At 43.3% G+C, this 21,449-nt stretch overlaps 1 protein-coding gene across 1 annotated transcript; it reads left to right on the top strand.

Moving 5' to 3' along the window:
* Positions 1–675: 675 nt before the first annotated feature.
* On the top strand, positions 676–3,153 carry LOC133209244 (protein shisa-1-like). The gene is made up of 2 exons (XM_061347739.1): positions 676–1,178; positions 1,883–3,153. The coding sequence occupies exons 1-2, from the start codon at positions 908–910 to the stop codon at positions 2,377–2,379; spliced, it is 768 nt and encodes a 255-aa protein (XP_061203723.1). The 5' UTR covers positions 676–907; the 3' UTR covers positions 2,380–3,153.
* The last annotated feature ends 18,296 nt before the right edge of the window (positions 3,154–21,449 follow it).

The raw sequence follows: 21,449 nt of genomic DNA, 5'->3' as shown, positions 1-21,449 counted from the left end.
CGACCATGCTGCAGACATGGATCCTGCTCGTAGAGCAAGGGGACTAAGAGAGACTGCAGATAGTCTGGGTTTATTTTCAGTTCACAGATGAAGAGGTCATTATACTCCTGTGCTGCTGTGGGGCCTTTAGAACACTGTAGGATTTTTCCTTCTCATGATCTTAAAATAGGCATTTTGTCCCCTGAAACATGCTGTTAATTCATGGATTCACTGTGTGTAGGGAAAGCAGAAGTGGTGCTTTAACATCTTCAGGCTCTTGGTTTTCAACCACAGAAATGAACCATCTTAAAGCTTTCAAAAGTGATTTTTCCCTACATTTCCAGATTAAAGCCTTTTTTGTATCTATCTCATTAATTATCATGTTAAGCAAGGTAAAAATTACCTTGACACCAGTTTGTACCAATTACACTTTAGAGCCTACTAGAAGCTGGTTATCCCTGTATTTTCTTTCTGCTCTGGAAACTTTATATCTTTACTTGCCCTCATCTTGTCCCCAGCTCAGCCCCATCCTACCACCTCTGACATTTCAGGACTGACAAGCTCTTGAAGGAATGAAGCTTTGATTCCAGGATAACCCTGGGCATTCTATGTCCCGCACCCCTTAGCTTTGCTTAAGGGTGCCCTGCTAGTGGGAATGCCAGTGAGAGATGTGCCATCTCCAGCAGGAACTGGCGGCTGCTCCCTGCAGGAATAAAGGAAAGAAATGAGGAAGGTGGAGTAGCTGCAAATGGGTTTCAATTAGTGGGTCTTTGTTGCTGTAAAGAGAGGGGATTAGAGACAGGTCACAGGTCAAGAGATAAAACATCCTGAAACTGGAGCTTGGGTAGGGCCTTGGTGGGCAGTTGATGCTCTGGGAGCACCGTGCTAGCAGTAGAAGACAGGGCAGTGACTGAGGTGAGCACCCACCATGGTCCGGGGGGCTCTCTGTGCTCTGCTGCTGCTGCTGGCCCTGCGCTCCCGCTCGGGGCGGGCAGGGGAGTTCTGCCACGGCTGGGCTGGCAGCCCCCAGCGCTGGCACCGCGGCTTCCAGTGCCCCGAGCGCTACGATGGACCCGAGGCCACGCTGTGCTGCGGGACCTGCAGCCTGCGCTACTGCTGCTCCTCCAGAGAGGCGCGCCTGGACCAGGCCCGATGCCCCGGTGACCCGCCGCAGCCCAGCCCCAGGCCTCCGGTGCCAGGTAAGCTGCTGTGCCTCCGGCAGATGTGCTTCCTTCTTCGCATCCCCCGTAGCATCCCTTCCCCCGGTGGCATCAGCCAGATCCTTCCTCTCTTTCTCTGCCCTTCAGAGCTCCAAGCTGTGACCACTGGGGCAGAAAGGGCTGGAGCCCTGGCACAGTGCTCATCTTGGTGCTGTGTGGGCCAGTCACTCATTCCCTTCTTTAGAAGAGGGAATAACTTGGAGCTTCACTCAAAATACCTTTCTATCCCTCTCAGAAAAACCTTTAAGTTACTAGCAAAGTAATCTGTTAGCACCTCTGATGTTTATGTTCCTGCTAGAGCATATGTGTTGCTGACCTGTTCTGTTAAAGTATGTGCATGCCTCTAAGTAATGTATTTAACTTATTTAACTGTACTGTACTTATTTAACTGTAAAACTCCACTACAAGTTCTTAGTTCAGTAGCTGGGGCATTTGAGTACTGGAACAGCTCTTGCCTGGGTATCAGTAGCAGATGCTATAGGACTGTCTGGTCCAAACTTCTGGGCTTTAGGCTTTTTCACACAAACCTGTTGTAGCAAATGCCAGTTTCTAATCTTGCTGCAGCAAGAGCTGAGAGTAAAATTACTCTGCTCCCTGGTGCATGCACGTGTTAAGGAATGAAGAACAGAACCTAGAGTACCCCATGGGTGAATGCTTGGCTAATGTTACTCTTACATTTCCAGTGCCTGTGTACCTGCCCTTCCTTCTTGTTGGGTCCGTATTTGTGGCATTTATCGTTGGTGGAGCCTGCGTTGGAATCTGCTGCTGCAAATGCTTAAAATCCCAGGATGAGGAGCAGCAAAGTGGACTTGCACCTGGCCAGACCTGGCTACTCGAACCTGATCTTCCCTCTCGTCTCTCCAGTTCCAGTTCTGCCACCAGAAGCTCACCAAGTAATGGTCCTCAGAGCAGCAGCATCTGCATGACTCTGGCTCCATCCCTTCCTCCATCCCTGCCCATTCTTGGGCTGCCTGAAGATGCTCAGTTCCTAAGTCCCCCACCTGGCAGTGGACAACTCTTGCAACCTTCATGTGCTATGCACAGAATAGCCACTGATCACACTGCAGTAATGGCTCCAGCGTCCTTCCTTAAAAGAACAATCTATGGGCATGGTGCTAATACATCTCCTCTTGGGGTAACACAGAGTGACCAAATAATGTACTCAGGAGCACATGTTTGAGATGACACAGCAGCAGCCATGAGCTGGATGCCATTTCACTATTATAAACAGTTCTTTTGAACTGAAATGAGGACTTAAAAATGTTTAATGCTATCAGGAAGTGCATCGTTTTGGGCTTTTTACAGTTCTGAAGATGACCTGTTAGAACTTCTTTTAGGTTCTTGGGTTTTAACACGTGTTATTTTAATGCTATAGAAAAAGACAAGGTCCTGAGGCTGGTGTACCTGCTCAAGGAACAATAGGAATGAGTTTCACCCTCCTTTGGTCCTCGCACACCATGCTCCAGGGGACATGGCTGAGGACTTGATTTCTGCAGCTGTGTCACTTCTCAGCAGCTTGGGGCAGGGACATGCCTCAGTGGAGTTATCCATTGTGGACACTTGCCAGCCTGGAAAGCACCAGGAAGACTCTGCTTCATCTACACATAACTGAACACTTCAGCTGATGAAGGGTTACAGGGTAAGGGAAGAACAAAACCAGACTCCAGTGAGTTTCCTGAGTGCATGCAGGAAAAGCCTGCCTACTTTGACTCCTGTTAAGATGCAGCCATCCCCTCACGGCAGGACACTGAGAGAAAGAAGTTGTCAAAATATACTTACTGCTCCCTGCTGGAGCGTTTCAACGCCTCCTCACAGCATGGACACCTGCATGATGAGACTGTGAAGGCATGGGAAAAGGACTCCACAGGGGTTACCAATAGGAGCAGGGGCCGAGGCTTAAAAATCTTATGAGTAAATGCCAAAGCTTTCCTGGTGATGGTGCTTGATAAAGATGCTTAGAAGCTTCTCTTGTAAGTCAACGGGACTAATATACATTGTGAACAACTGTATGCCCTTACACTATGTGTATTTGACACTGCTTTATGTATATTTTACTTCAGAATGTTTCATCTTGATTCCAGTGAGCAGTACATCCTGCTGTAATGCTTATACTAAGCACATATCTATCCCAGTACCCAAGTTTGTAAGGGCAAGGTGATGTATTTGAGTAACCTCCTGATTCTTCCGTGGGTCTGAATTGGAGATTTCACAGATCCAGAGCTGTGACTTAGTTTTGTTTGGCCAGTTTCTCTCAAATTTGGAATAAGAATATAAGCATGTAAACAGAATACCCTAAAAATAAAAGCTTCCCCAAAGTACCAAGGCTGGTGTCGTATACTTCTTTTAGTACTGAAACATAGTGAATTAAGGCTTCCAGAAGTCAAACTTGAACTCAGAAGTGTTGTCCTTGTTAGGGTGAGCAAAGGGGAACTGGGATCTATTGGTAACTGCGCCGATGCACAGCACAGCAGCTGGGATGCTAGTTTTAAAGTTAGGCTTTAAACTTAAGAATGCGGGTAGCACTCAAAACTGGTTTCCTCTTTACAAAGTAACTGTTGTTTGCAGGTGGCTTAGAAAAATCTGTAGTTGAATGGAGTTTGTAATGTGGTTAAATGTCTCATTTTGATACTAGATAATGATGAAAGCTAGCGTCAGTTCAGAGACAAATGACGAAAATGATGTTCTGGGAAACAGAGACCAACTCCCATCACATTTGTGCTGTTGGGAAAATCTATTTTATGCTTAGTAGACATTATAAACGGAGACCAGGTGGTTTTATCAGCTAGTCCTTCCTTTACTAAGACATGACTATTCTCTACTGTGGATGTTCTGAAGTAGAAAGGTAAAGTAGTATGTGACCTGACAGTAGACCGAAGCTCACTCTGCAGGATGTACAGAGCTCCTGTCAGCTTCAATTGAAACTCCCCAGGAGGCAGCTTCAGGATGAAGATTTAAATTAAATAAGAAAGCCGAGGAATAACCTTCCTGATACCATCAACCAGAGAAGGGTCAAGAGGCTCACATGTAACTCTGAAGAATTAAAAGGAGAAACAGTTGATCAGAGCAGAACAGCAAAGCTAAATGGGTTTGGGAACGCTGCCTTAGTTGCTCTCTGGTGGGACTAGTGGCTGCTTGGAGCCACCATACCCTCCTTTTCCTCACCTTCCTCTATTCCACAATTGGAGAGCTGAGACAGCAGTTACAAAAAGGAGGCAAAGGGGCAGACAAAAAACTGAGCAGACACTCACGGCAAGGCTATAATTGGGAAAGGGATTTTCTGCATCCCTGCCACAGCATTTTCTACATAGTTAAATTAGTTTTAACAAATGTCTGCGGCAGCAAAGCCGGGTCAAATATGTCAAGGGCTCGATACTGTTTTTAACAGTGCAAGAGAAAATAAGAGCTAACTGATTTGTTGCACTCCATGGGCTGGAGAGAGGTTTTTCAAAGAACCATATGCTTAACATCTCCCATCAAGCCCATTGTAAACTGGGATTACCCCGGGCTCAGGGAGCATCTGCATTAAAAGCAGATCAACTCTTGTGGGGACTAAGGCAAAAACACGGAGTATTTTCTATGTAAATTCTATCCCTTTACTAATTTGAGAGGCCTTGCTACAGAGTTTAGCACATCTTTAGATAGAAAGGATATGTTCATGCTAAATCCCTTTTTTTTCTTTCCTAAACTGCTTTTCCTGCTGTAAGCTCAAGCAGCAGCACTTAGCAGAGACTAATGGGCTACTTAGCATCTATTGTGCTGGGTCCTTTGCTTTGTTTGCCTAATGATGCCCCCACCCTATTCCCCTCAGTTTCTCATTAAGAAATGATTTATACTCTTTGCTCCTTAATCCTTAGTAATGACACAGGTGAGCTACATTGTTTCTGGTGTATTCCTTCTGGATTTGGGGAGAAAGAAGAATTAAGAACTGCAAAGGTGAAGATGATAGCTTCAGCCCTCAAATGCTGCTTATAAGGCCTGAGGGTCTGTGTTCATGTGGGTTTTTACCGGTTTGTGTGTGCATGGGGTTGTCTTGGCTTGAACAGTGGGTGGGATTTTCTTCAGCTTCAATCTGGTCCTAATTGAGCGGAGATAAACCAAAATGGATTTAGCCAAGACTTTTGGGACAGATTGAACCAAACTAGTTTAAAGCACAGCAGGTTCCTATGTTGTGTTAATACCTTGGCTCCACAATATTCCGTTTTACTCCTTTTTATTCACTCAATCAATGCACGACATTGATCAATCCCCTCTGTGCCACTAGAAAATAAACCCAAAGCAACTGAAAGAGCTTTTACTTCTCATGCTATAAATCATGATTTGTCAAGTACTGAATAAAAGCAACCCCCTTTCTGAACAGGTATCTCCAGCTTTCCTTGGAGGAAACTAAGCTACAGAGTTGTTGTTGAAGGTATTTCCCTTTTCCAAGGCACACTGTACTGGCAGAACTGTGAAAAGATTCCAGCAGCTTAGATGATTCCACTATTGGTATTAGCAGTAGAATGGATTTCTTTGGCTCAGAATAATGATGGATATTTGCCCTGCATTAAGTGACAGACTTGCTTTTATCAGCAGAGCTGCAAGGTTTTAGATGTAAACCCAGAGGTGACTTTTATGGCTGCTGTATGGGGTGGGTTTTCATGTTTATGCCAAGGATAATCATTCCAATCAAGCCAATTCAACTGTGGACCGAAACAGGAATCCCCTTCAAGCACAGCTACACTGATTTGCTATTCTTCAGTGCCAGGTATTCTGGCAAATGGACCAACAATTACAAGCATGTAAAAGCCCATCAAAGTTACAGGTTTCTGTGGGATCTCAAAGCAAGGAGCTGCATTCCTCATACAGAAGTTATACTGTTTCCTTAGGTCCTTCCTACACCAAAGTGGAGGTAGTTACAATGTAAGGTCAAAGTTGCAGTGGAAAATGGTTTGTACTTCTACTGCTTTGAAGCTTTTATTTGTTGTTTTTACATCACCACTTGATGGTGTACTGGATGTTACCACAGTTTGCAAGGCAGTGCCTAAGCAAATCCCCACATGCTGGGAAGTGCCTGCCGCAATCCCAGTGTCTTGATAAAGGTGCATAAGGGCAAAGGAGGTTCATGGAGCAAAATGAGACTGGAGGGTTTTGACACATACTGGGGCATGGAGGGATGGACAAATCCCAGCTGGGTGGGTACATGTGTCTGCACAGCCACTGCCATAGCATCTGTTACGAGAGTGGATGTGCTGCTGCACCAAACCCCACTGATGTGGAGGAGAGGAAGAGGCTGCAGTCTCTTGTTTCCAGGAGAAAATCCTTCTGTGGTCCCTCATTCCCTCCAGGACCTGTGGGGGCTGCAGCTGTAACCAAGCACTCTTGGCGCTATCCTTTCTGCTTGGTTTTTAAACTAAATAAGCTCTGCTGAGCAGGAGCACTGTAGGAGGTGCTGATGTATGATGGGAGCACAGCAGCCAATCATACATGTCTCCTGACAGCTGGGAAACCAGGCAGTGGCTGCTTAGGCGATGAAACTGGGAATGGTTTTCCTTCCCCAGGAAACGTGGCATGGAGCTGGATATGGCGGCCTGCACACCAGCTGCCTGCATGCTTTCATATTGCTTTGTGCATGGATTTTGCTGGAATTATTTGTATGGAATAATGTTGGTTTTTCTCTCAGCCCTTAACAGTCGCTATTTTATGGGGGAAAGCTTTCCATGTAGTTCTTCTATCATGGGACTGCCATCTCCTGTTTATCAGAAACAGGGACAGATGGATGGGGCCCAGGAGAGGTATGTCATGCCAGGGAGCAATACCTGCCCCCTGATACTGGGTTATGACAAGAAGCAAACCCCAGCACGTTGGTGTTTGTGGTTAACTCCTGTTTCAACTGCTGGTTATTTCAATTCCTTCCTGTTCAGAGCACCCAGACAAATGAAAAGCTTTTACAAATGAATGAAGGACACGGCCCAGTACGAGACTTGTGTGTGCACAGATTAAAATACAGTACATTTGGCCAGTCCTTTTGGGAATTTGCTAGGGAAAACTTGGGAAGAACAAGGTGAAAATGGGTTTGGTGAAGCTGAAGTTCAGAATCCTGTCCATCATTTCACTTTATTCCAGTTTACTCTGTCAGAGCCTGAGAAAGCTGATCCTGGCTCTGGATGTCATGATAACTGGCACTGCACAAGACCAGGTCCTGGCCTGTGGGCACTCAGCTCCAGCAACATTTCCCAAATACAGGCATACTGCTGCTCTGAACTGACAACATGCTCCTACTACAGATGCAGTTGTACTGACAAATGCATACTCTGTACCAGTAAAATGACTTCTAAGAACACATCAAGCTCTGGAACAGCTGCACAGGGTATTTTCTTACCGAGTTTCCATAAGGGAATGGAATTGCTTGCTAAGACACTCAGCATCAGGATTCTGAATAATGCAGGAATGCCAGGAAGTCTGGCATTAAAGCAGACAGGAGAAGAGATGTATGTCCCTTTATTACTTCATGGATTGCAGCTGAATTTCTTGGTTTCTCTGGGTCTTTAGGCAAAAGGATAACTGAGCCAAATGAATTTTGGGAGTTGGAGATATTGGAATTCAGTTCTGCCCTCAGCAGAATCCATGATGCAGAATTCAACTTGCAATGTACCCTGCACATGTGGGGGTTTTCTGCACTACATTTAATGTCAGAGGACCCCCCTCTGCAAAAGTCCATCTGGGTTCTGCTCACTAAAACTGGGCACAGGGGCCACAACGTTATCCCACTTCTCATAGGGATCTCATTTTAATGCAGTTTTTGTTTGGCTTCTTCACACAAGCCATTAAGGATGCAAGTTTGTGGCCATGTGTATATGTGAAAAACATAATGGTTTGCCTTTCAGTGTAACAAACCCACCTAAAAGTGGTTCTGTAGCAGCAGGAACTACTGAAGCTTGGCCTCCTCTGGAACTGCCTCATGTCTATGGGCTCTGATGCCTGGTAAGGTGACAAACAAGTGATGCTCTCCCAAGGCTCTGCAGTAGGTCACACTGGGGGAGTCCTAAAAACACCCTCTCCATGGGAGTATTAACAGGGTTTGTCTCTTCCACTTGACTATGGGTTTTCATGAATCTTGTAGGAACTTCAAGTCTTTGAGGTTTCAGCTCCTGTATCACATACCCATGACTTGATCAATGGATTCAAAAGGTAATGGGGAAGATTAGGAAGTGGCACTTAAGTAGGAAACAGTACAGCAGTCAAGTTATAGACTGTGCTGTGCCAGTCTCTCCAGCAATCAGCTCACCTTTGTAAGTTGCTGGGTTTTTCCTCTCTGTTCCTTCATCTCCTGATTTCGAATTTCCCATTTCAGTACAGATCTTGAGCTGACTTTGATGTAAAAACCACATACTTATTTCCCCTGGAAGAATGCTCTTTGCATAAGCTCTTGGCCTAATCATGAAGAAAAGTATTGCAAAATCTCTCCATCTCCTGCTGCTGTGATCCTGTCATTCCAGGGCCTTGGAGACAAACGGCGAAGAAAAGACATCCTGATTTAGAATAACTCATGTTATTTCCAGGGAAACCTCCTTACCTCTCAGATATAAAAATGAGCTGCCACATTTATTCCTTTGTCTTAAAAAATAATATCTGTAGATAAAAGCAGGCACATTTTGTGCCTTGGGGATGGTTTTAGGAACAATTTTCATTTAACTTGGTTAAACGGTTTTAATTTCTCTGTGTATTTCATTCCCATTCTCTCGCTATCAAATTCATGTTGTACCTGAAGATAAATTCAACTGCAATGATGCAAAGGAAGGTGAGAGAGCAGGAAATGGTGTACGCATCAGAGTCCTCCAGTAAATAGAACAGAGATGTTCTGTGCAGCCAGGTGAGCAGCATTCTTTGGGAACATTTAACAGCTTGTGATGGGGAGTGCTGGACAGCTTTTAAAGGGAAGGGCAAATTCCATCAGTCCCTGCCACAGGCACTCTCACTGCTCAAGGATGCACTGATCCATTCGATACTTGGCATCTATTATGCAGAGCTAAATCACACATGATGACTGTGTTTCAATCACAGTAGAATTCAGGATCAAAGATACCAGCAACCCTCAGTTACACAGAGGCTTCTCCAGGTGATAACAACAGAGTTGTTTGCTATGAAGGAAAACACATTTATTACTTTATCACAACCACGAATATAAGCAGAGGTCCTGTGTGTATGAAGGGTTTTGCCAAATAAGGTGTGATCTGCCTCCTGGGTTAGAAGCAATACTTTCTCATTGTGCCCCTGCTTCTTCTGTGGAATAAACAATCCCAACTGATTTCCCTGCTCCAGATGATCTGTCCCAGCAAATAAGCTTTTCATTTATTTTCCTCTTGCCAAGGAGGAAATCTTCCTTTGCCATTAAAAGATGGTTGCATGGGAATATTGATCAATGGTCTATGAAATGAGAGACAGAGTGAGAGAGAAACTCTTGGTTGATAGTTTAGATAAAGACTCATCTAAAGCCATTCTTCTGGGTTTATCCTCTCAGTAACTGTAATTTCACAAGACACAGAGGGAACAGCTTCATCCTCACTGCAGTGGATATGTGCATTGCTGCTTTCTACTGGAAAGCATCAAAACTGCTCATCTATGCATCAGGAGTCCTGTATTGACATAAGCTAATGGAAATGTATCCCCTATTTATTGGGCGGGTATCCCCATTTTAGGAAGCAGAAGGCCATTTTTGCCTGCTAAGGATCTGAGTAGTTTCAGAGGACATCTGTGGAATGGCCAGAAAGCTACATATTTGTTTCAATATAAGCTCTCACTTCGAAGAGGAAAACAGACCCATGTGAACCGAGGCATGTTTGGGTAACATCCTTAAAAGACTCTGAGATGTATTCCAGCATGGTCCCAAAAAAGAGCTGGACTGGCACAATTAAGAGACAGAGCAGATCTGGGAGAAGCAGTTAGGCATGAGAGAAGGGCATAAGGCAACAGAACCTCTGCACTGGTGGACTACAGCTACAGTTAGTCATTCAGCCTGCTTTGCTCTCTCTCCAGTCACTGCAAAGACACAGAAACCTCTGGAAGGTGAGCCAAGATATGCAAGTTAAGCTCCCACCACGAGTAGGCCCCAGAGATCTGCATTCCCTCTGCCCACTTCAGAAGAGTAGCTTGCTATTTCACTACGTGAGGCACTTGGGGTAAGCCTAGAGATAAAGGTGAAACTCTTCCTCCAGGTTTTGTAGTGTGTAACACTTGCACAATGCTGCCTAAAGGGCTCCAGGTTCCCTTTCCCTTTTGCTGTTAGGGAATTAGTACTATATATATTAGGCAGAATTTGAAACATAAGAACAAGAACAATCTATTCTGAGCTCAGATCAGTCCCAGGGGATTAACAATTTGCTTCTTGTCTCATAGGAAACAGGTATTCAAAAGCATTTAGCTATTTTAGGAGTCCTCTCTTCACATAATGTAGGAATCTGAGTGTCAGAAACAGCAAAACCACCATCTCCTGAAAAACAAGGTCTCTTTAAATTGTCTCTAGTTAGTAACCTAGAAATGCACCCAAAGTCACTGCTCCGAGAGAGAGCACTGCTCATGCAGACACCTCCTCCCTGGTGGTAATGCTTTGGGGATCTTACCTGTATCCCGGTGATGAATTCCTAATTAGATGCAGCCAACTTAACAGCACTTTTTAGCCTACCTTTTCTTACTCATGTAATTGTCTAATCCTTATTTGAAACTCCCTAAGCTATTTGCCTTAATAATTTAAGTTTTGTTCATGCTCTGGGGTTTGAAGAACCAGAGCATAGTTCCTCCTGCAAGAAAAATCCAAATGGTGTTTCTCTGTGGCTGGGAGTTAATCTATTCCAAGCAGTGCCTCTGTTCCCTAGTGCTTTGCTTACCAGAGGTTAGCTCTCTGCTGCTGAAAATAGAAGATACTTTAGCATTTCTGTGCCAGTGTGTGCATGTAGGAATGCAAATCTGTAAGAGCCCCAGAGTTCATCTAAAATGCTAATAGAATTCTACACCTCCCAGTTAAAGAGCTTCCAACCTAAAGAATTCACAGTGCTCACTGCTCCTTCGCAGACGTAAGGAACAGAGCTGCAGGTCTCTCTTGCCACTGGTCATCAGGGAGTGGTCGCCACTTTTACTGCTGCTATGCAAAGAAAATGGTCAGGACTTTTATTAAGGACAAGGGTGTTTCTTACCTTCTTGACCTCTAGAGGTGTTAACTGCACATGTGGGGACAGACATTCTCTTCAGTGCTTTTTCAACAGTTATAATTTTGCTCAGGTGTAATCTAACACTTAGAGCATCCTTCTATACACCAGAAGAAAAAAGCCATGTTACAGTGAACAGAAAGGGAACAGGAAGAAACCTACCACAGCTTGCATGCAAGAAGCATATGGCCCAGCAGTCACAAGCTCTGCTATCAGAATAATGACATGATGAGCAGGGACAGCCCTGGAGAGAAGGCAAAATAGGGAACAGCACAGCTGTGAGCTCCCCCTCCTTACCTACTACCCTGAGCAGCACATCCTTGTGTGTGTACACACAGCATTTGTACACTAACTCTTTACCATCAAGTAATTAACTTGTTCAGACCTCACAGGAAGAGCTGCTTTATGTCACAGCATAATGACAAGACCAAGATGTACAGGACCTGATCTTGCCACCTCTGTCCAGCAGAAGTCCTGTTCCAGCCATTATGTCATGTGAGTGACGAGAGGAGGAGAAAACAAGAAAGCTTGCCTGGAAAAACTTCATCCCAAAGATCACATTATTCCTGAAACCTGGAGAGCAGGGCCTGAAAAGGTTCCACAGATCCCCCCTCATCTCTGCACAAACATCAGCTCTCCTGGGACCAGCAAGGTGATGTTAAAGCACCCAAGTTCCTGCAGAGACGGATCCTGAGAGGCAAGGTGCGACCTGGAAAGCATGTTTACCAACAGGCTGAGATGAATTTTAGATCTCTCAGGAGGCTCCTGCCCACGTAAGTGCAAATACTTGTTATTGTATCAGAAGCTCATAACTCTGCCTTGCAGTGATTAACATTCCCATCCCGGGTCTGCAGGAACACAAGCCCTAATAACAACTACTAAATCTCAATACAACATCCAGCCACCTTAGTCATCTGTTTATAAAAGCAAACATCTTCACATCATCAACTAGGCAAGAAGCTGAAATCTCCCCAGGGGAGAGGGTTAGAGAGAAATTTTGCTTAAAAAGGAAGCTTGTATCATCAGGATGAAAAATCCCAACCAAACAAAGCATTTATGTGCTGTGAAACCCAACTGCAGTAACGAATAGCAACCTTTGTGTCTCTCTAATGCCTGAACAATTAAAGTGGATTCTTCCCCTCCAAAATTCAAGTTCAGTCCATTATTTAAGATTGCTTCACGTTTATCACAGTGAGCAGAGAATCCTTTGTTTGTGGCAAACACAACTAACATAATAAAAACCTTCCCATTCTTATAGGTAGAAGTAATGGATAAAATGGATAGAAGTAATCCTTAACTCTAACTCAGTTCCCCATACGTCATCACAACTACAATGCTTGGAGCACCTTATGCCTGCTCACCGTCATCATCATCATCCAAAGAGCAGCTGAGGGAGACAAGGTGGGTTTCTTCTTAAATGAATCAGAGAGAGAAACCAAATGTTGAGGCTGCTCTTGCTGAATGTTTTCAGGCAGCTGAGCAGAACCCTCACAGCATGATACATCCATAAAGGAAGCAGAGGTAGGCTGGGTTTCACATGGCTGACAGCACTGCTTGTGCTTCAGTTCCTTCTGGAAGACAAAGTTTCTTTGGGAGAAGTATAGCAAATATCGTTCACTGCTGTGTGTTTGTAGAGGCTACTGTTGCCAGTGGCAACTTCGGTCAGAGGAAGGTTACTTGGTGCTTTAGGGAAAAGTTTGATTCAGAGTAGATGACAAAGACCTCTGACATATGGAAAGGTGGGTGGAAGGGAAAGGGCAGAAGGCACAGGGATACTGTGCTCCTCGCTTCATGTCACTGAACAATTCCATTGCTCAGCATTGCTGCTCCAAGCAGGATGCAGTCACACATCTAATACGTGTTGCTCCACATGATGCTCTTAGTTTCCCTGGCTAACAGGTCTCATTTACTTGGGAGAGAAAAGAATAAAGTTGATGGCTCAAGTTTACGGAATAAAGCCTAGCTTTTAAGTTTTTAATAAAGCTTCTGTAACTCCTGAATTCTGTCAGCCTAGATCAAGGTCACCTTATCTAGATGTCTTTTGGTTTTAGATTCAAGCCTGCTCTTGTGTTTAACATTCCCTGATGCTGGAAAGGACCAAAATGACAGCAAGACCCTGTTGTAAGGACAAGCAATTGTATTCAGACAGAGTACATTTACACACAAGCAACAGTTTCTGTTACAGGCTGATGGTGCCACAGTGTCATTGCCACATTTTCCTCTGTCAACTTTGGGGCTGAATTATAGCTTTAATATCTGCGGCTCTGCTCTGACAATGATTTGTTCTTTGTTGATCTGCACTGTAGAGTAATGCATTGTTAGAGATGCTTCAGCTGGTTATAACAGAGCATTGCAAACAGAAAACCTCTTCACTCTTACAAAGTCTGTGTCTCTATGGCCATACATTATCTAAACACATTCAGAATTTGTCAATCTTTCAGAACATTTGGGTACAGGCTTCTGATAGAACAGAAATACATCTTTACACTTCATCTGTTGATTGAAACCAGCAGCACATTCCAGTGTAACACTTTTCCCTGTTCCATATTTTCATCACAATCTCCATTCAAAATGCATCTTCCATCCATTTTTATGCTTATTTTGCTTTAAATATTTAATGATAAACACAAAAATACAATATTGGATCAATGTGGCCCTTATTTCATAAACAATTCCCAAGGGCTGCATACATACACACAGCTTAATACATAAATAAGGATGCAGCAGAGTCTATATTATTATTATTTATAACTGAAAGAGCACTATAAATGTACTTGACTCTTCACAATTCAGGAAGAACACATCAGAATCTTTTAAGCTGAGCTATTACAGGAGTCAGCAGGTGTTCTAGCAATGAAGAAATTGAAAGCTCAAGCCCTCATAGCTGTAAGTCTTCCTTAGTTTAAGGAATTTATAAAGGTAAATAGAAGCAAGGAATAATAATGGAAAATTCCACTTTATGAGGATAAAGGAAGGGTGGATGTAGACATGTTCTTAAGGGAACAAAGCTTGACAGGGAGCTGACAGACAAGCCAAAGCCTTGGTTCTTCTGGGTAGATAACTTTTCACTGCTGAATCCATCTATGGATTGTGCAGATGAGAGGAACAATGAACAAATCAAGTTAAACCCTTCTATACCATACCTCTTCAGACTTGACAAACCTTGACTTCCTTTCCATGCACCTAACCTGAGCCACAGGCCTGCCAGGCAGCCCCACACTCTTTGAACAGAAGGTTATGACTCAGGAGATCCATTTGTGAGCAGGATGGACTTCCAAGCAAAGTTTGCCAGGCTCTCAAGTCCACAGTTCAAAACACACTGCAATGTGAAGACACTTAATCCAATTCTCATCTAGCTGTGGAGAGCTAAATTATTGCAAGTTTAAAAGGAAGCTAACGAAGGCTACAAGTTTTCATAGCTCTCCAGCTTAAGTGTAGTTTTGGAAAGCATATGGAGTTGAGGTAACCAAAACAGAATGATACTTTAATGACACTTTGCCCATTAGGGTATTAAGATCAGTCCATTTGTTTCAGTTGCTTTTAATTATCTCCTGTGGAGTCATTCTGGTTTTATACTGGTGTAAACACATCCCATCCCATGCTGTTTAATTTCTTTAAAGATTTTGTTTCCCTGCTTCCAGTTTTATGAGGACTTTAACTTCCAGGTGTTTAAATCAGCAGCAAAAAAACCCCACAATCTCAGAATGAAACGGAATCAATTCAAACTATATTTTAACTTTATGAGTGTTCATTTTCTTATATTAGCAATTCCCAGACACCAGTCTCAGGCAGGATAGCCTGACACTTTTAACCACAGAAATCTTGTCATTTTGGAACAACCACAGGCTTCTTGTTCTTGCTTAAGATTCAACAGAGGATGCATCATAAAGGGGCCTTTAAGGGAACCAATTCTATTATTCCTGCTAGCTGGTGCAATGACAACCATTGTGAAAGTAATATTACCGCCATTAAATCAAGAAACTAATTACAATCAGATCATCAAGCTCATTTTCTGCTGGAGACTTGCTCTACTGGCATGGGGGAGAATGATTTCCTCAGGAGCACATATAGGGCTGAGCCAAGTCCATTGCTTTAGTGTATTTCTGATTCTCAAGCTACCTGAAGGAAGCTCGGAAGCTCAGAATCTCAGGAAGGTTCATGGGCACTTGTGATCACTAGATCTGGGCCAGCAGCTCTCACAGAAAGGAAGGCTGGGAGCATGCAGATATGGCAGTCTGGCTCATGCACACCTATGGAGTCAAAAGGAATCGGACTCATCTTTCTGCACTATCCCAAGTGGACACAGGGCCTTCAGATGTCTGCATCAAAACTAAAGACACTATTTTTGCTTTTCCCTTTCTTTTCTATTATCAGGAGCTCCCCATCCCCAACTCCACCAGCAAAGATCACTGTGATACCACATGTAATGGATTAAGTCTGCCTATGTTGATGCTTCTAAAATAGAGAGAGAATAAATCTAGTTCACATAACGAGACATTAACTGCATTTGACAGTACTTGCGAGATACTTCACACTGAAAATCCTCTTTCATACACAAGCACTGTAAGTCCCCTGTGCATGTCAGCATTTAGCCTGTCTGCCAAAGTCAATGTCAGCTTCCTACTGTCTATCTTCTCCCTCTGTAGGTGGCTCAGCAACTCAAAAGATGCATAACTATTTCATAAATACCCATCAGTTTGCTTATTAAACTTGGGGAAAAAACACAGGACTTTGAAAGTTCTGATCTTGTACTTATTTAAGAATGTCATGATATGATGATTCACTCTAAATGGCAACATAACCAAGTAGACAACTTTGCATTATCAAAGGATAATAAAGAAAATCATCATGATAAGATGATGCATTTTATCACAGCAAGAAGTGCCATGATTAGAATCCAGGAATCTCTGCTGTCATTCTGTCTGACCTTCAAGGAGTCATCTACTCTTCATGCCTTTGATTTCCTACCTATAGTGTGGCAGCACTAATACTTATTTTACATCTCTTTTGAGAGTAATTGATGTTTTGAATGTTCTTCAAAATTGTATGATGAGTCAGTGCAGAATGTGTTCCCATTTGTATACTTAGTTGTTTTTTAAGGATATTTTAGGCACATGCATGCTGATATGCTTCATATGAACCCTTAGCAGCCTGGAATAATTGCAGACCAAAAACAAGGCCACCAAAATTTACCTACATGAGTCCATTCTGTTAATGGGACTTCAGAGTTAACAGTTCCGCAGTTGTGTTTTCTTTATAAGCAGCACACACAGAAGGAAAGTATACATTTCCTTAATAGCTGCAGCATTATTCAACACACAGTTTAGGGGAACATTCCACAAAGCACCAAGTGGTTTGTGTGATTACCTCTAGCTATCTGTCCCACAGGAGCTGGGAACAGCAGCCATGCTCCAAGTGAACTACTGTTAAGAATCTGAGAGCTTCACCAATACAATGCAAATCACTATCTAAGATTATAGAGGCTGTATTTATTGAGAAGATCTCTCTTAGACTAACGTTATCTCCACACACACACAGACAGGAAGTGGCCCAAACTGGTTGCCAAACTTCAGATTTGTGTCCACTTTCTGCGTTATCAAACACTGCCAGAAAATGAAGTTAGAAGTTCTTCCTTCAAAAACACAACCACCTGAAACAACTCACCTCCTCACCAGTGAGGAAATGCTCAGAACAACACTGATGTTCCTTCTTCCAGGACAAGATTCCTCAGAATTAAGCCTGCCTTCAGAGGAGATTATAAAGACCTCAAAGCAGTGTCCTCTGAACAAACTAGTTCACCTTCTGCAGTAGAAATGGTATTCCACCAATAAAGAATTAGAAGAGCAAAAAGAGCCTTGCTAATATGACTTACAGCATGTGTAGGACACTTCAATACCACAAAATTGATATCACAGAAACTAGCTAAGGAATGAATAAATACTGTGTGTTTACAACAGATGGATCTATGATGGGTTAAACAGAGCAGCAACAAGAAAAGCTGCAATTTCTAAATTAAGGCGTTTTCTGAACTGTCAAAACAACTCATCAGTCTGAAGCAAATTCCCAAAAGAGCAAACCTATTACTGAAGGAAAATGATTAATAAGTCTAATATCGATCTGTTGAAAGTATCTGACTTTGCCTTTCCCTTTGAAAGCTCTTCCCACGGCAACTCACTGGGAATTCATCCGGATAGTCCACAGGGTAATCGTTAAGCAAAAATAGTAAAAGGAGAGAAAAAAATGAAGAAAATATTGAACATTTACTCTATGGGTTTCTAAGTTTTCTTTTTTCATGTGAATTAATGTTATGTGCAGGAAAAAAACCCCAAACAACGTGCCTATCTATGGGAATGCATTACTACTCAGAAGCACTGAGGAATAACGCACAAGTACCCAACTTGGAAAGGACTCACAACGATATCTGCAATCTACATCTACAGTTTGTACTGAAACACACCCAAACATGTCAAGGTAGATGTTTGCTATTTACCACCATGTCAGGACCCACAGCAAGCAAGAATATTCATCCAGCTGAAAGCCCAAAGCAAAATCAGGAAGGCAGAGCATAGTTACGCTAATCCAGCCTGCGCACTGAGGTCATCACCAGCCTTGGAAATGCAGCTGTGGTGCCCTTACAACCACAAGCGGTGATTTCTGCTTTGCTTCATCCTAAGGACACCCTCTCCTCAGGTTACACTGGGGAAGGTGTACAATGCTCTCCAGTAACCCACAGGAGCAACACAAAGATTGGTATAAAAAGACACTTGTTACAGTCTTCACAACCAGGATCTTCACTGGATATTTCTCCCAAGGGTGGTTACCAAGCCTGACCAAGGTGAAAGTGTACCTGCCTGCAGAGATGCTACTGAGACATAGGGCAACACAGTAAGAGACAGTTTACCTTTTTCCCACAAAGGATTTCTAGTCCTCTTTTCTCCACCTTGGAGCCTTGTGAAAATGCAGCTAATTGTGGTTTCCTGCTACTAACCAAAACATAATTAACAACAGATATCTACAAGTACAGGTCTGCATTTTTCCTTGCTGAAAATCAGTGGACCCTTTCAACATTTAATCTGTATGCACACTTCTGTCCTGCCATGGACACCAGCCAGTCTCCAGCAACTAGAAGCAAAGATAAATCCATTTCCTAATCAGAGATGTGAATTAATGGAAACTGAAATGACCATCTTAAATCTGGCAAGCCCTGAACAACTTCCTGAGATGCTGAATGCCCTCGAGTGTTTCCTTTGTAATGTTTCCAAACTATCCTCTCACAGCAATAATTCATGGCTCTGAGGTGCTACTTGCTGGTACTTTCAATGAAGCACTGATAAAGAAAACCTCTATTGTATGAGTTCTTGCATTTGTCCTTCATATTTCCAGAGTTCAAAACAACCCACCTCAAGCCACCTGCCTTTCCATATAGAATAATGCTTATGAGCATCTAATGACAATCTAATGAGTCACATTCATTTTCTCCACCATCAGAATACACTGAATTCCAGTGGCCTCACGCCATAGTCCTCCAGCTGGCTCCTGAACCTCATTGTGTCAGTCCAATTAGTTCTGCTGGCAGCATTCATGAGATTATGATTATTTGAGAAACATACCTAGCAAATACGAGTTCTTATGCGGCCCTCTGGTTAAAAGGGATATTACAACTTTAATAGAAGGAGACATCAAAAAGAGTTTACCCACACAAAGGAATTCAACAATTGTGTTTAAATTTAATGTATTATATGATAAAGAGATGACTTGAAGTAAAAGCCTGTTGCTGCTTCTCACATAGTGTTATTTATGGCTTTATACAGGACCAACTCCATGACATTACCAGACAGAAATCTTAATGCCTTTTGACACAACTGGGTTGAACCATCTGTTATCACCCACAAATCCTTTAAAAACAAATACTGGTTCAAATAATTATGCTGTTCAACATATTAATTTCCTATCCACCAGCATGGGGAACCACCATAATGAAATGATGGTTTAAGGCAGACCAATGAAAAGAATTAGCTGTACCCTGGGCTTCAAATCAAAAGCTTTTAATATTAGGATCACATCCTCCACTGAATAAATGTCAGAGAAATGAACTTGATAGAACAATGCATTTTCCATGCTCTGAAATTATGAATTTTAAAAAGGACCACATGAAACTACAAAACCTTTAACCTCTAGGAAAAAAATTCAAAGACCAACCAGGTCAGTAATAATCTAATATCCATAAAAACAAAGGAGAGCATCAAGCTGCCAGGGAGGTATTTAGTGGAAACTGCGAGGATCTCAGTTACTCTGTATTACTACCTTGATTAGAACTTTAAATAAAAGCTGATGTTTCTCCCAACCGTATTTCACCATCATTTATAACCCAGAACATGAAAATTGTCAGCCTGCCTCTGAGATTCTTCTTGACACTGATCTTACCCAGCTTGGGTGCTTGCTAGCTTGTTCACAACATTGCTTTCCTAGGAAGGAACACACAACACAGAGCAATCAATGAAAGGTGATTCTTCGGGCTGGAGAGGTTTAGTACACAATGCAGAGTTTGCTGATCTAAATGGCATCCACTTTCTTAATTTAATTTTCCTCCCTCCATCATGTTGACAGCCTGGGTCTCATTGCTATTCAGCTGACTCCCACTTCCTGCAGCATGGGTAATTGCCCCTTCCATTTGCAGTTGCACACATCCCTGATCACCACCATAATTTGTATGGATGGAAAACGTAACAGAAGTGGTTAGCATGTGTAAATGACTTTAATTTCTGTAGCAAGCTACAGAATGACTTTAATTTCTTGTAGCAAGCTAGATGAAATGAAAAGGGCCAGCACCACACAGTCTGCTCTGCAGAAAGCAGGGAACAACTGAATCTGACCTGTTTGTTCCACTTTGCTTTACACTCCTCTGTACCAATGTATTTATCTGCTCCTCTGCAATACTGTGGATCTACCTCATTATGCTGGCCAGGCTTTCTTTATGTTACAGGTTTAGTTGCAGCGCAGAGTCCTCTCAAGAGGGAAGAGATCACTTGAGCTGCTAACACTATGTGCTGTGTTCAATCACACCCGAGAAAAGGGTCCTGAAGACCCCAGCCAAACTGAGACCTTGGGAAGTGAGTCCAAATGCAGCACGAGGTGCTTATGAGGATAAAGCGCCTCTGCAACTGACAGGCAACAGGTTGCATGCCAGGCAGCACACTGTGCATCCTAGAACTGAAGAATAAGCTTTTCTTGATGAAAAGAATGATTTCACTGTAAGAAAAAAGGTGGTGTTACAGCTAACCTGAACCAGCAGCATCAAACCAACACCACAGCGTAGAGAAGAGCTGCTTTTATTACGAGGTAACCTATTAAAACCGCACCTCAAGGTACAGCTAGATTTCACACCTTGAAAGACAAACCTCTTGTACCTTATTTCCACATCGGGCCCGCACTCAAGGCAGCGGCCATGCTACAACAAGCACCCTAAGACAACGCAGGGCTTTGCATTACCCACACTGGCCCCTGGCCTGTCCTGGCTGCATCTGACCGTGCTTCCAACATAAAAGATACACAGGTACAGGCTGGGCAGAGAAGAGATTCAGAGCAGCCCTGCGGAGAAGGACTTGGGGGTGTTGGTCGATGAGAAAATGAACATGAGCCGGGTTCAGTGTGCGCTTGCAGCCCAGAAAGCAACCGTATCCTGGGCTGCATCAAAAGGAGCGTGACCAGCAGGTCGAAGGAGGTGATCCTGCCCCTCTACTCTGCTCTCGTGAGACCTCACCTGGAGCATTGTGTGCAGTTCTGGTGTCCTCAACATAAAAAGGACATGGAACTGTTGGAACAAGTCCAGAGGAGGCCACGAGGATGATCAGGGGCTGGAGCACCTCCTGTATGGAGATAGGCTGAGAAAGTTGGGGCTGTTCAGCCTGGAGAAGAGAAGGCTGCGTGGAGACCTCATAGCAGCCTTCCAGTATCTGAAGGGGGCATATAGGGATGCTGGGGAGGGACTCTTCATTAGGGACTGTAGTGACAGGACAAGGGGTAATGGGTTAAAACTTAAACAGGGGAAGTTTAGATTGGATCTAAGGAAGAA

This window comes from Neopsephotus bourkii, unplaced genomic scaffold, assembly GCF_033783945.1.
Source record: "Neopsephotus bourkii isolate Nb327-2 ecotype Australia unplaced genomic scaffold, CSIRO-AGI_Nbou_v1 NB_324, whole genome shotgun sequence".
NCBI lineage: Eukaryota > Metazoa > Chordata > Aves > Psittaciformes > Psittacidae > Neopsephotus > Neopsephotus bourkii.
The sequence above is the reverse complement of the archived record's forward strand: the minus strand, read 5'-3'. Positions and strand labels throughout refer to the sequence as shown.